A 15,167-nucleotide genomic window follows, 5' to 3' on the forward strand; every position below is an offset into this window, starting at 1 on the left:
CTTTTGTGTATTAATGAGGCACGAGATGTGATTCAGTGTGCCACTTGTGTAAGTGTCAGATGTTCTTGTTTGCTTCTGAACATAGTGTCGATTTCAATCTGCAGCAGCCACAAAACGTCTGGTCTAGTGCTCATTAGGGTCATTCGAGATGTTTTAGATGTACCTGATCAATAACACACAGAATGGAGAAGTCTAGTGTCAGTGCTGTCAGGGGCCCGGCGTAAGAGTCATGCGTGAGAGGACAGAAAGTCATTACTAAGACGTTTTTGTGCCCATATTGACGTTTGGCACAGAAATCTCTGTCGAACACAAAGAAACCGGTCGCATCTATCAAAGCCGAAGCCACACACACACACACACTTCTCACTGAGGTAATGAAATAAGCGGCCGACTTCAAGTGCTGATAATGACACTTCATTAGTGAAAAATTGAATGATGCTCCTGAATCTATTTTCTGTGGCCTGCGACAGAAGAGCAGGACGTCCTTCCTTCTTTCACTCAACTTTATTAGCGCTGATGAGCTTCTTACGTTGATCATGTATCTATGGACACATAAGGCACACTTACAGACAAACGCGTGAGGAATAAATAGATTTGAGAAGGTCATACAGAGTTCTTGTGTTTCTATAGCGCTCATTTCATTTGGCTCTCAGCGTGACGTGTCGGTCTCCAGCCGATGAATGTGTGTGGAAAGGTCACTGTAAGCAACTGCTCAGCTCCTCTGATACGCTTTTAATGAAAAATCCAACAATCCTCCAATGATTGTGGGCACGCGAACACAAAAAGTGCGATTAAACATGACCATACTTGCTTAATTCATCAGTTACTGTGGCATAAGTCTAACCTTAACTCTATAGAGGAATTCTAGTCAACTAGATGTATTGTCAAATCATTTAAATATGTGGTAAAAAATCTAGAGAAATAAATCCAGCTCCATAAAAATCTCATTGAGTTTTACTTTGACAGGCACTGTAAATATCCCCAAGAGCCTCCTATCCCATTACTCTTGTCTCCAAAGAAACTTTCTGGAGTTCTTACTGTACGAGTTCAGTTCTGTACTGTGTGGCTCCTTCAAGCAAAGGGTCATAGAGGGCAAATAAATGAGCTGCTGGGGCCTCTTAATCTCTTAAAACATAAGTCTGGCTTATTAACGTAAGACCCGCCGTGCCATTCGTGTGATTAAATCCATGAAGATTACTCATATTAGAAACTAAAACACTTTCCTTAACGTTTAAAGAGATATTTTCAGCCATAAGTTAACTAAGCCACTAAACAGCAGGCAGTGTTAACCTCAATTAAATTACTGACAAAATGATCAATATTAACAATTTTGTTAACAATAGCAAAAATGTATAACCTGCATCATGATGAGAACTAAACAATTTTAGTACTGTTGACACAAGGGTTATTACAGCTAACTGAAAAAACTGAAACAAACAAAAAACAAAACAAAAATTCAATACGGCTAGTTTACGGCTAGTTTACAAAGGAACATTTACAATTTAGTTTAACTTTATGTAATCAAATAACGAAAACTATAATGGAAATAAAATATGAAAAACTGGTATAATAAGAAAAGACTAAATTATAAAAATTATAATAACAACAAAATTCAACTAAAAAGAAAATGGAAAATATAAAAGAGTTTCAGAATGTCCAGAGAACATTCAAAAGTAACATTCCCAATGTTTTCAAAATGAAATAAAATGGAATGTTTCCTTAAAGTGCCCCTATTATGGGTTATGAAAGGTTCATATTTTGGTTTTGGGAGTCCCCAACAACAGGTTGACATGCATGCAAGGCCAAAAAACACTTTCATTGTCTTATAATATGCTTTTTTTTTTTTTTACCTTATTTGTTCAATGACTCCCAAACGATTCGTTTAACGATTCATTTTTCCAAACCCATCCTTTGTGTGACGCTACTCTGCGGTGATTGGTCCGATTGGTCTAATTTTCATTTAATCATGTCTGTAATGCCTGATAAAGCAGCATTAGTGTAATGCTGCTTTGTGTACAGCGTTACTGGGGAAACTGTACTGCTCCAAAAGCGCCACCTAGTGGCAAAGAATGAATTAGCATTTTCATTCAGACCAATGCGAAAAGACCAACAAGTGGGCGGGCAATATGATAATGTTTCATGTTGACATCAACATCCATAATAGGGGCACTTTAACATTCTCATAACCAAGAAAAGAAACAAAATCTGAAACATTTCAAAAACTGGATATTTTGTAGTTTCAGAGAACTAAATATTAAATAACTTAATGATAACCTAGCAAAATGTTCTTAGAACATGCTTTTGTTAGCTGGGAAACCGCTAAAGCACGATGCTAAAAGATTCACAAATGTGCAACTTATAATTTATCTCATTATATGTGATCCAATCAATCATTCATTCAAAAACATTCATCTTATGTGGGGATTTATAATATATTACATTTACATTTAGTCATTTTCCAGACGCTTTTATCCAAAGCGACTTACAATTGGGGGATACATAAAGCGATTCTTTCTCCAGAGAGTCCAGATTATGGGAACCAAAATGTTGAGTGAAAACCCAAATACATCCGCTTCTCTGGAGCTTTAACACACATCAACCCTCAAATCTCAGTAGTTTTTGACATTCTCATGGTGCACATAAAAATGCTCAGGATGCCACTGTGCTAGCAATAAACCACTGTTTATGAATCTTTCTTTGAGATGAGATAGGAACATGCAGGAGTTACTTTACTGCAATGAGGGAATCTGCATATATTTAAATATTGCTGTGAATCTTTGCACGCGTGCACATGTACAAGTCAAACACATGCTGGCTGTTTGGCAGAGAAGATGGCTATTCATATGCTGAAGGCTTAAAGCGCTTGAGAGGACTAGTCACGTGTCTCCATGGTGACAGGAAGTGAGGTGACACTGAAGAACTCAGAAAGTTCTGACAAGGTTTTTATCAAGAAAAATGACTGAGATTGTGTCTTGACAAAAAGATTTGTCAGATGATGTGGCTCCCTCATCTGGCCAATGAGAAAAAATGCAAAAAGGAAAGAAAGTAATAATGTAAAATGATTTCAAGATTAAAGTAAGAAGTGATTTTCATGATTAAAATGTAATTTAAAAAAAGCATAAAAACAAGCAAAATATTTGGGGACTGATACATAAATTAATAGGCTATTTATCGAGCTAATAAAAGATTGTAGCAGGTTTGATTTTTACAAATATTATAAATATGCTCCTGTACACAAACAACAGTTTCTTAAATAGCCTTCATAATTAATACAATGGCGAAGATGCCAATTTAGTAAATTAACGAAACAAATCACGCAACGCCAAACACAGATTATATACACAGACTATGAGCATTATAAACATTATTAAATGAATGAACTCCATCCTACACTCCTCCACTATGGCAAATTCATAAACTATATGTTCCAGTCGTTCAGTATCACTTCCTTTTAGATCTTTTGTGGCTGTATTTGATTGATATTTTGACTAAATTTGAAAGTGTCTCTTCACCAAGGGCACTAGAGTCACTGAGTGAGATCAGATGGTAAACTGTCAAATTAGAGATGTCTTCGAGTTCGACAAAGAAGTAAGTCCGGTAACGAAGGTTACAGAGGGCAGAGAGAGAGAGAAAATGGGCCAACAATTACTCACCCAGTTCTTCGAAAATAAAGGTATATGTTTATTCACGGAGTTTCCTTTGCTTTAATGTCAGCGCTAGTTGCTTAGTCAACCACTACCTGATAGTCAATTCAATAGGTTACGTTTTTTCACCACTGAAAATGGAAAAAAAAAGAAAAAAGAAAAATTAAAATGCTTTCTCTGTGTCCAGATTTGACTACAATAATAATTACTGACACTTCAAATCAACATTTAAATTTCAACTTTTACTAAATGTAGTCTTTAATAATGTCTGAAAATATATCAGTTAATAACCTGATACAAGTAGCGTGCTTTATAGTTCTCACTCTGCAGCAAACGGTTTATTATGTATTTATATTAGTGTTGGGTCGTTCTTGAACGATTCGTTCATTTTGAACGAATCTTTAATGTGACTCGAGAAGAACGAGTCGTCTCGGGGAGTGATTCGTTCAGTCACGCATGCGCAACATTCTATAGGTTCTGTACTGGAATTAGTCAAATAGTTCACCTGGTTCAAGTTGTCGGGTTTTTCCGAGTCGTTCGTTCATCACGTGACAGCCCCATAAGCTTTAACCAATGCAGTCTGAGCCGGAAAGAGAATTGATTAGTTCATCTCTCGAGTCTTCGGGTTTGAGTCGTTCATTCATCACGTGACAGCCCCATAAGCCCAAACCCGAAGACTTGTCAGATAAGAGGTGAGGTGAGCTAATCATAGACTGAAGACCCAGGTAAATAATGAATTCATCTTTTCTGTTTCTTATAGCAGTTTTGTATTGTTTGTAGTGTGATCAACGTTTGCGTAAGTAGTAGACGTTTTAGGGAAGTAACACGTAACATTTTAATTATATTTTGCTCAAATGAACGAAATGACTCGGAAAAAGATTTGTTCATTTTGCTGAACGAGACTCAGAGGTCCGAGTCGGTAAAATGATCCAAACTTCCCATCACTCATTTATATATATATATATATATATATATACTTACTATAAATATGTTCCTGTGGCTCAGTGGTAGAGCACTGTGTTAGCAGATGCAAAAAGGGCAAAAGGTTGTGAATTCAATTCCCAGGGAACACATACTGGTAAAAAATGTATAGCCTGAATGCACGGTAAGTCACTTTGGATAAAAGCGTCTGCTAAATGCATAAGTTATTATTATTATATAGGGCTACACAGCCATCTAGAGGTTACACCCTGATATTGCAGATGATAAATGGTGCATAATTCAGAGGTTAATATTTAGTAAAATCCCCTTAAAATAATGAAAATATTAAAGAAAAAAAATATTATTGAGCTAAAATCACAAAAGCTCAAATATATATTTGTTCTCATATAACTCTGTCTTCATTGTTTTGTATGTTCATCTATAAGTGTTTGGGCTGTTTAATAATAGGATTTTGTTTAAAATCCCCCACTGCGGCCGCGCCCTTCAACATCAAGCCCCCCCCCCCAGATAAAATATGTTCCCACGGCTATGGGTAGGTCTCTAAATACTGATACCTACTGGTCAAAAGCAATAGCAAAAGTAATAGGCCAGTATTATTAAATTGCAGACAAAGATTTTGGATAGCTAGCTTGGCTTGTATGTTTGGTGCAGAATGGGTGCGGTAGGGGGCCCAACCTCATATTCTTTCATAGGGCCCAAAATTGCTAGCGGCGCCCCTGGCTACGGTTTCCGGATTGAACGACATGTTTCCTGGAAACGGTGTGCAACGGGGTTTGAGATATGTTTTCTCTTGTTTGGTGGGTGTGTCAAAAATGTCAGCCCAATCAGCAGCAACATGTATATAAACCACGCAGTATTAACCTGTTGAGCGGTACGGTCCCACATATGGGATTTAGACCGTTCGGTGCCGTCACATAACTGCCAAATTCACGCCGCTGCACCTGTCATATAATCACAACTATGCCATTGTTTTTAACCACATGATGTTTATTTTAGGTTTCAGACATTTAAATACACATAAGTATTAGTAAAACAATACATTTAGAGTTAGTAAAATACACACGGATGTTTATGGAAGCAGCAATAACAATCCATTCAAATATAATTAGCCACATGTTTTATTAATATCAGATACACATAGTCTAAGTAACCATAAAGTTCACTCTATTCTTCTCCCAGTTCACCGGACACTTATTTGCATGTATTTTGGGATAAATTTATGAAAATGAAATCGACTGACAGGACTCTCTGAACTGCAGCGCGAACAAACATGGCAGCGCGCATCTCACGTTACGGATCAAGATCATTTAGAAAGGTTTTTAAACGACAAAACACACTAATTTACACATATTTGTGAATCGGAATATCAGATAGTTGATGACATGGTAAGCAAGTTTATGAATATTTTGAATAAAAAAGGAAAACGAAATAAAAGCAATCCATCTTTCAGACAGTGTTATTGTGGCCGTCACGTGACAAGCATGACGCGTCGCCATGAAAACAGTAAGGGGAAACGTTCTAAAATAATGGCCGCCTAAAAAAATCTCACTCTGGGGGGACCGCTATTGCATGTATTTTGGGATAAATTTATGAAAATGAAATCGACTGACAGGACTCTCTGAACTGCAGCGCGAACAAACATGGCAGCGCGCATCTCACGTTACGGATCAAGATCATTTAGAAAGGTTTTTAAACGACAAAACACATTCATTTACACATATTTGTGAAACGGAATATCAGATAGTTGATGACATGGTAAGCAAGTTTATGAATATTTTGAATAAAAAAGGAAAACGAAATAAAAGCAATCCATCTTTCAGACAGTGTTATTGTGGCCGTCACGTGACAAGCATGACGCGTCGCCATGAAAACAGTAAGGGGAAACGTTCTAAAATAATGGCCGCCTAAAAAAATCTCACTCTGGGGGGACCGCTAGAATATTTTAAACTCATCAGTGAAAGGGTTAAAGAGACAGCTCGCACAATGGGTTCAAGTAAAGTCGTTTACATACGCGTCCGCTGCAGCTCGGTATACGCAACAATTGAACTGTAACATCGAGCATATTCTGCAGTATTAAACATGTATTTATACAGATTTCACCAGGCTCTGAAAATTCTTCAAAAAGAACACAAAGAATGGCCTTCTCAGCTGCCATAGCTGCAACTCTTGCGTCATCAGAACAGGGTGTTCAATGCACCACCGTTTCCGTTTAAAAAACGTTTTGCAACGTTTTGTCGGGGCTGAACGCAGCCCTGTCGTGTTTACAGGTTTGATGACACACTATTGTGATTCTGAAAGCTGATTGGCTTTGAATGCTGAATGCCTCTAACGGTTTGTTAGGCTATTCGTAAAAGGAGGGACATTTCATTTATAGCTTTTGGGCCTTTTTTATGATTATTGAAAAAAAAAGTACTCACTCAGATTAGAAGAGGCAAAACAAAAGCATTTATGTGAACAAAAAGGGAAAAAAAAATATTTAAGGGCTGTACTGTCCTTGAAATAGCATAGTTTCAGCCTAGTTTATTTTGACCTTACTGGGAGATGATGGATTATACATGCGCTGATTAATATATAGGCTAGTGCATGAAATCACCTTGATTACTTTTATTTCCATAAATTTTCTTTTTGAACAAAATACAGTTTTGATTAGATAAAATTGCAGTTCAGACCAGTTTCAGCTCTTAATTCCATTTTTGTCATGACGGAGGGAGCAGTCAGAATTCCAGTCAGTTCAAGCAACGAAAACTTGTATATGTTCGTGCAGTCGATGCATACAGGCAGATCTGCGCATTCACGCATACGCACACATTCACGGCATGACACAGCTCTCTCTGCTGGACACAGTTACACAAGGCTTCTCCAGTGTTCAGATTTCATTTAGTGTAAAACCCTCCTAATATCAGGATAGTATAATACACTATTTTACGAAAGAAAAACATACTTGATTATTTATTGACTCCACTGTGAAAGAAAATGTATTTATTTCAAATGTGCTTGTTCTACTCATGCTATATACAGCATGATGCTAGAGTATTTTAGTCTCTTTTATCATTTTCTCTAGAGAGATATTTTCTTGCCAAAAAATACAGTCCAGCACAAGCTGCTACTGCCAGGAGAGCTGCACCTCCTGCTGATCCTAGTAATGCTGCCGGTCCTGTACGTGGTGCAACTGAAGCCACCATCGGAGGTGCTTCTCCTACTCCTGCAGCTCTTAATACATATGCTCCTCCTAATACACCTTCTCCTCCTCTTAATGCTACTCCAGCTAAAATTGCTGCTGCTGCTCCTAATGCTATTGCTACTATGAAGATGTCACATTTCTTGAGCCAGAGATTTTTCTGAGTCTTCTTAAAGTCCTGCTCAGTGTATCTCCTGTATCCATTCGTCCTCCTCAGAAACTCAATCTTTTCCAGAAGCTCAGTGACTTGAGTCTGATCTTCATCTTTGTTGTTAAAAACATGAAATGCTCCTGAACACTGATCAACTACTGACCACAGTGATTCAGATTTGCTCAGATGATCTTCTATTGGCTCATGTAACTGATCCGCATGAGTGAAGAGCACTATTGTGCGTTTTAAGACCTTTGCTCCAAAGTTCTTCTGGATCCATTTCACAGGTTCACGTTTCTCCTTTGTGAACGTCTCACCCAGTCTGATCACCAGCAGAAACACATCGAGTGGTGTATTCTGCATTATCTGCTCTATTTGGGTCTGAACATCTGTAATCTTCACAGCTGTATCAGAGAGTCCCACAGTGTCGATCACATTGACAGTTTGTCCGTCCACCACTGTATGCGCTGGTGCACAAATTTGGGTCTCAGACGTAAAATAATTACGTTCTTCGAATGTTTTTCTGTCTCCACCTAGGATGGTGTTTCCTGATGCACTTTTCCCTGCTCCAGTCAGACCCAACAGCATAATATTCAGGTCTGATACTACAGATAAGAGAGACAGAGAGATGGACATTATGGATGTGTGGATGGATAGACTAATGGATGTTGGTATGAATTACTTACATTGAGGAGGATGAGACATGCTTCCTCGCCGCATCTTGTGTGTGACTGGACTGTGAGTGGATTTCTCTCTCTCTACTAATTGAGACATTTTGTTCATTAAAAGATAACAACTTGCTGCTTCTTTACACATTTCAAATCAAAAATGTTTATAAGACATGGATCTGCATGTTTACTGGTCTGCTATTTCAAGTCTTAAAGGGGTCATATGATGCGATTTCAATTTTTCCTTTCTCTTTGGAGTGTTACAAGCTCTTGGTGCATAAAGAAGATCTGTAAAGTTGCAAAGACTAAAGTCTCAAAACCAAAGAGATATTCTTTATAAAAGTTAAGAGTGTTCCAGAACAGTTCAACCCAAATATTCAGATGTGTGCAGCACATTTTATGGAGGACTGTTTCCTGATCCTGGAAGAACAGACTACAATGCCGGCTGTTCTGACTCACAGACTGTAAGTACGTTTTTTTATATTTAAAGAGTTTTTATATTTTATATATTTAAAGCGAGTTTTTTTGGGCAGTGTAGAGTAGGGCTTGTTGTTTGTCATCACAAATGCAGACATGGTTTTATGTTTACGCGGTTAACGCAACACGTAAAAAGACAGTATAAATCATTATAATCTATAATTATGTCCCCACTGGATGCAGCGAATGCCTCGTTTATAATGGGTTTTAATGTTTTTGAATCATCGCTCCGGCCGGACACGGCATCACAGTATGGAGAGGGGCGTAACATTTCCGTCACACGCTTGAGGCATTCGGCCAATCACAACGCACTGGATAGCTGACCAATCAGAGCAAACCTCACTTTTCAGACCGATGAGCTTTATAAAAATCGACACGTTTCATAAAGGCGGGGCATAGAGGAGAAACAATAATGTACAGTATGTGGAAAATAATGTGTTTTTTGAACCTTAAACCGCATAAACACATTTCATTACACCAAATGTTCTTTTTAGCAACATCATATGACCCCTTTAATCAACAGCACAATATGCAGAATGTCCTGTTGTTCTGCTCCTTATTAATGTGAAATAATCCACAAAATGTTCAATTACAAACTTTTGTCATTGTATACATAAACATTCAATATCATTTAAGGTATGTGCCCATATTTGGAAAAACGCAATATAAATATATAAACTTGAATTAAGAACTTTTATGTTCATCATTGCCTCAGGTGTGTAGCTATTATGTATATCACTGAGGCATGCCATGCGCTGTACATGGATCACAACCGCCCAAAACTTGCAGTTTGTTCTCATGCCTTTGTTGTTCTTCTTGATAGACGTGATCTAAACAGTATGGCTCGAAACAGATTGCACATTGACAGACGCGTGCTGCAGGCCTCTGGAAGTTTCGATCCGCGCCAGGCAGTCAGGTGATTGTAAACCGTGCATGAAGAGATCCATACTCACCTATGCGAAAACCAGCTCCATTACGCTTCTCTTCACAGGTTTTATCTGCATGCAGCGTGGACAACGCACTGAAAGCTGGTTGGTATGAATGCGGAAGTTGCGCTTCTGTCCAGCTGCAGACTCGCAGGAACCATTTTCAATGGGAAGTATAGCTAAATCCTGTTCAGAAGTAGCTAAATGTCCACTGGGTGGAGCATGCATGAATATTAGGCTTGTTCCACATTGTTTAAATGGAGGGAAACCTATATCAATTTGTTTGAGTAAATGTACGAGCTGAATACAAAAATATAAATATACACATAATCCCACCGGATGTTCTTGTGTTAGTCCATTTATTTCCATACATTTTCATTCCAGACAAAATACCGCATTCTGATGAGACAAAATTGCATTAGTTTGCATATTGGCATTTTTATCAAGAGAGAGCAGCTAAATCCCACCCAATTCAAGCAACAAGCAGTTCAACCCTCCATTTTCAAACCTTAAATTACAAATGATTTTTTAGAAAAACAAACAAGCAAACAAAATGTTAGCACTCACATAAACTCGCTTGCAAGCCCTCGATGCACACAAGCGGCTCTGCTGGACACCAATAGGCTTCTCCAGTGTTCATTCTTAGTGTAAAATCATTTAAAAAGCCAGTTTTTAAGCATATACCAATATGGCCATATACCAAAGTAATCTAAAATATTAAGTTTAAAGTAAATTTGAGATAATTGTTGTGTTATTATACGCTTAGTTTAGGATAAGTCCAGATATTCTTGGGACCAAAGCACAAAACTGAATTACTACAAGTAATTTGTGCAACTTTTTCACTAAACGCCCCCATTACCTCAACACTAAAACAACTACATGCACATTTGCAGAAACTACAGTAGATCTAACAATATTTCAGTCGCAGATCCGTGCCGATCGTAAGTTTTAAGGCAGCAGAAATATTACAAAAAGAACAGGAATATAATGAAAACTGAAGTGCAGAAGTTTGACTCGTCTTTCACATTGAAGATAGACAGCTGGGTCCCCATCAGTCAGATGTTTCTGGTTTTATTTTCTTCTGTGATGCTTCATGATTTGGTTAAGTAAAAAACTTTAATTCTGTCCACTCATAGCTTTTCTGTGAACCCAGCAAACAGTCGAAAATACAGAATTTGTACCATTAAAACAGTTTAGCACAATACATACAGACTGAATGCAACCGTTTAAAAACCATAAAGCAATATGGACCGTTTTGTTTGTGTCTTAAAGGAACGGTTCAGCGAAAATGAAAATTCTGTCATAATTTTACTCACCCTAACAAAACTATTTCATAAATGGAAAAAGAGTGACTATTCAGAGGAAAACAAAACAGATGTTCAGCATAAAGAACATTGCACAGGTTCGGAACAACATACAGGTGAGTAAGTTATGATATAATGACTGAACTTTGCAAAAGAAGAAGGATTTAAGAACAGTATACAAAATAAAATAAAATCAGAATCATCATATCATTAACTAAAAAAAACCCCATATCTATCCTGATAGATAACATCTATAACCTAAAGCTCACCCTGAAGAGATGAGCGTACAGTCGTTTATTCCCAGAAGATCTCGCTCTCCTGTCAGATGAGCGTTATGACGGGTTGGCACTCGGGATAGTGAGGAATCATCTTTCGTTAGGTTGGTCCGGCTGCATTGTGGAGTTGGTTATGACTGTGTAATGTGAGATTTTCCAGAAATAATATTGTGATATTTAAATATAAATTTACTATACACACATGTACATATACATTTTTTTTACATTTACACACACACACACACACAGACACACACACACACGTAGCTAGCTAGCTATATAGATAGACGGATATATAGATAGACAGACAGACAGACAGACAGACAGATAGATAGATAGATAGATATTTTACTAATCAATAAAAACTAGATGTCCAATACTGTCCATTAACTATAAGTTATCAAGAATAACCAATGACTGGCCAATCAGAGGCTTCGATACTCACAGCGATGAAGCTGGACAGGAAGTGTGTGAGTATATTATCTCCCATGAGTCCTGTGCCCAACACTAAACAAATGTTATACAAATGAAAATGATTTATCGATTACTTTATCAGATTTATCAATTAATTTATCAATGGCTTAATGTAAACATATAATATAAATAAATTACAATTATACAAATATTTAAATAATTTTACAATAAATATTTTTAAATATAAATTTACTATACACACATATGGACATATACATTTTTTTTTTACATTTACACACACACACACAGACACACACACACACACACACGTAGCTAGCTAGCTATATAGATAGACGGATATATAGACAGACAGACAGATAGATAGATAGATAGATAGATAGATAGATAGATAGATAGATAGATATTTTACTAATCAATAAAAACTAGATGTCCAATACTGTCCATTAACTATAAGTTATCAAGAATAACCAATGACTGGCCAATCAGAGGCTTCGATACTCACAGCGATGAAGCTGGACAGGAAGTGTGTGAGTATATTATCTCCCATGAGTCCTGTGCCCAACACCAGCTGCTTGGCCTGATCATTTTTTTTTTTACATTTACACACACACACACAGACACACACACACACACACACGTAGCTAGCTAGCTATATAGATAGACGGATATATAGACAGACAGACAGATAGATAGATAGATAGATAGATAGATAGATAGATAGATAGATATTTTACTAATCAATAAAAACTAGATGTCCAATACTGTCCATTAACTATAAGTTATCAAGAATAACCAATGACTGGCCAATCAGAGGCTTCGATACTCACAGCGATGAAGCTGGACAGGAAGTGTGTGAGTATATTATCTCCCATGAGTCCTGTGCCCAACACCAGCTGCTTGGCCTGATCATAACACGCCAGCTGACACAGAGAGACACGCTCAGGATCATTTCATCATCATAAACACTTCATCTGACAGATGCCTTCGTCCACAGCGGCTCACAGCGCATTCAGCGGATCACTCCTCAGTTTGTGTGGGAACCAAAGAATATCTGGCCTATTTCTACATGTTATGCACTTATTCTGAATAGCTCATAGATCATCAGAAAAAAAAAAAAAGTCTAACCTGATAAGTCAAAAATATTCAATAAACGGAGAAACTTCTTGAAATGCAGTCATTCCCATCATGCACTGCTGTCTCACCTGTCCGACAGTGACCAGGGCTCCTCTGCTGGACGCCATAGTGGCTCCTGAGAACAACTTCCTGGTTCCCTCTGAGAGAAACACACGTTCAGAGAGACACATTCAAACATTTCCAGATGATTTTAGAGATCCAGAAATGTCTTTACCTTCCCGCCAGACCCGGAAGAGCCCGTCCAGCGCGTGTTTATAGCTGCAAGAGACACAGATATGATTCAGATTAATCACGTCATGACCTTCTGGAGGGATTTAGACCTAAACACACTCACTTTCTCCTCTGCTCTGCAGGAAGCTTCATATCGTTCTGCATCCTGTGGAGATCAATAACATGAAAAACACTCACACTCGGCCAGATGAGCTAGAAACACAAACCCTGCAATACACACCGAACGTTAACCATATCCGCTGGAGTCCCGATGAAGCCGCCGGTGAAGCCTGTGGAGAAACACACAGTATGTCTTCATCTACGCATCAGGGTTAATATTATTCTTTCAAATAACATATCTAAAACTGCAGTAAAAATGATTATAAACCATATAGACATATTTATGAGAAGTAGTAGTATATATTTATTTAATGCCATGTCAGCATCTTAGGCTATTTTCATGGCAAAAACAATTAAAAAAATACAAGTATAACAAATACAATAAGGTAATTGCGAGTTTTTATCTCTTTAAATTTTATCTTGCTATTTATTCTTAAAAAATATATATATTCAATTTGACATACAAAAATTCTCTCTTTAAATTTACATCTCGCTAATTTTTTTTTGTAATAAAAATAAAATAAATACAAATTAAAAAGGAAGATTGCACCTTTTTATTTAACAATTTTTATCTAGCAATACTTCTTTCAATTGTATCTTTGTCTCACAATTCTGACTTTTCTTCTCAGAATTGAAACGTTCATAGCTCACAAATTTGGGAAAAAAAGTGAGAAATGTGAAATTAATTTTTCCACATTTTTATTTTTTTTTTTTAAATACGGTGAAAAGAAACATGCTTCCATACATATAGAAACAAAAATAAATAAATGAATAAAACGCGCAACAAAATTACAAAAAGTTTAACTAAAATGAAAACTGAAAATATAAAAAATAATAAAAAACTAATTCAGAATATTAATAAAAACTGTAATAGTAAATCAACAATACTAAAATAGCACGTATGCATGCATGTGTAATATATATATTGCATATATAGTGTTGATACCGCTGCATTGCGCACTGCATGATGGTGATGGTGTTCATCATGAGGTGTTTGGTGATTCTCTGCTTTGTAGTGGTGTGTGTTTTTACCTCCAAACGCGCCCAGCAGGACTTTCTGATAGAAGGGCATGGGTCCCTGACCGCCGCTGCCCATCATGTCTCTGACCGTCTCATAGATGGCAAACCTGGTGAGAGAATACGACATCTGCAGAAACAGACAGAGACAGATTCATTAGCATTACATGTGTATTTCATCAGCTTCAGTGTAAACAATGTATAGCCAGTAAACACTAACAATCTTAATCTCACACTTAACCATGACAGACTGACTTTAACCGAAGAGCTGCGGTTTCATGTATTTCAGGAAGAGTCTCTGATATATTCAGGGCAGTTCTGGAGATCAGTTTCCATGCGTGTTCGGCAGCTTTTGTTTCCAAAACATTGCTAGTTTAAGTTAAAGCATGACCATGCATTTTCACCGAACTGACCATGTGGATGGATTTGTGTGCGCTTCTTCAGGGGGGGCATTCCAAAAAAGCAGGTTATGTGACATACCCGGGTATGTTTGAGGATAAGCGAGCAGATAACCTCAGTTTTCGGTTCCAAAATCGGAGGTTACTTTCAGGGTATGTAAGTAACCATAGTAACTTGCTCTCTGAAGCTAACCTGCTCTGGAGTAGGTTATGTTCCAGGGTTAGTTCACTTCATATATATATATATATATATATATATATATATATATATATATATATATATATATA

General features: G+C 37.3%; 2 protein-coding genes and 1 long non-coding RNA gene across 5 annotated transcripts in view; 1 reads left to right on the plus strand and 2 right to left on the minus strand.

Annotated features, from left to right (window-relative positions):
• The window catches only part of LOC107572111 (uncharacterized), a 19,204-nt gene extending 7,699 nt beyond the window's left edge, over window positions 1-11,505 (plus strand). The window contains exons 2-3 of the long non-coding RNA XR_001607281.1: window positions 6,837-6,843; window positions 11,123-11,505. This is a non-coding gene — a long non-coding RNA (uncharacterized lncRNA). The remainder of the gene's footprint in view (window positions 1-6,836; window positions 6,844-11,122) is intronic.
• LOC107572110 (GTPase IMAP family member 8-like) lies at window positions 6,850-10,185 on the minus strand. 3 transcript variants are annotated; one of them, XM_016258525.1, is made up of 3 exons: window positions 10,014-10,185; window positions 8,602-8,671; window positions 6,850-8,520 (listed from the first exon to the last, which is right to left on the minus strand). In XM_016258525.1, exons 2-3 carry the CDS (start codon window positions 8,633-8,635, stop codon window positions 7,622-7,624), a joined length of 933 nt encoding a protein of 310 aa, XP_016114011.1. In that variant the 5' UTR covers window positions 8,636-8,671; window positions 10,014-10,185; the 3' UTR covers window positions 6,850-7,621. The 3 variants fall into 3 exon arrangements, with proteins under 3 accessions (XP_016114011.1, XP_016114010.1, XP_016114009.1); XM_016258524.1 differs by having other exon boundaries at window positions 8,602-8,676; XM_016258523.1 differs by lacking the exon at window positions 10,014-10,185 and having other exon boundaries at window positions 8,602-8,770.
• A 1,277-nt stretch (window positions 11,506-12,782) lies between the features above and the next one.
• The window catches only part of LOC107572105 (mitochondrial dicarboxylate carrier-like), an 8,051-nt gene continuing 5,666 nt past the window's right edge, over window positions 12,783-15,167 (minus strand). The window contains exons 3-8 of the mRNA XM_016258517.1: window positions 14,497-14,611; window positions 13,586-13,634; window positions 13,469-13,510; window positions 13,349-13,392; window positions 13,203-13,273; window positions 12,783-12,920 (exon numbers count right to left, since the gene is read on the minus strand). Of these exons, the coding sequence (XP_016114003.1) occupies window positions 12,783-12,920; window positions 13,203-13,273; window positions 13,349-13,392; window positions 13,469-13,510; window positions 13,586-13,634; window positions 14,497-14,611 (459 nt within the window). The remainder of the gene's footprint in view (window positions 12,921-13,202; window positions 13,274-13,348; window positions 13,393-13,468; window positions 13,511-13,585; window positions 13,635-14,496; window positions 14,612-15,167) is intronic.

This window comes from Sinocyclocheilus grahami, unplaced genomic scaffold, assembly GCF_001515645.1.
Source record: "Sinocyclocheilus grahami isolate Dianchi unplaced genomic scaffold, SAMN03320097.WGS_v1.1 scaffold1699.1, whole genome shotgun sequence".
Taxonomy (NCBI): Eukaryota; Metazoa; Chordata; class Actinopteri; order Cypriniformes; family Cyprinidae; genus Sinocyclocheilus; species Sinocyclocheilus grahami.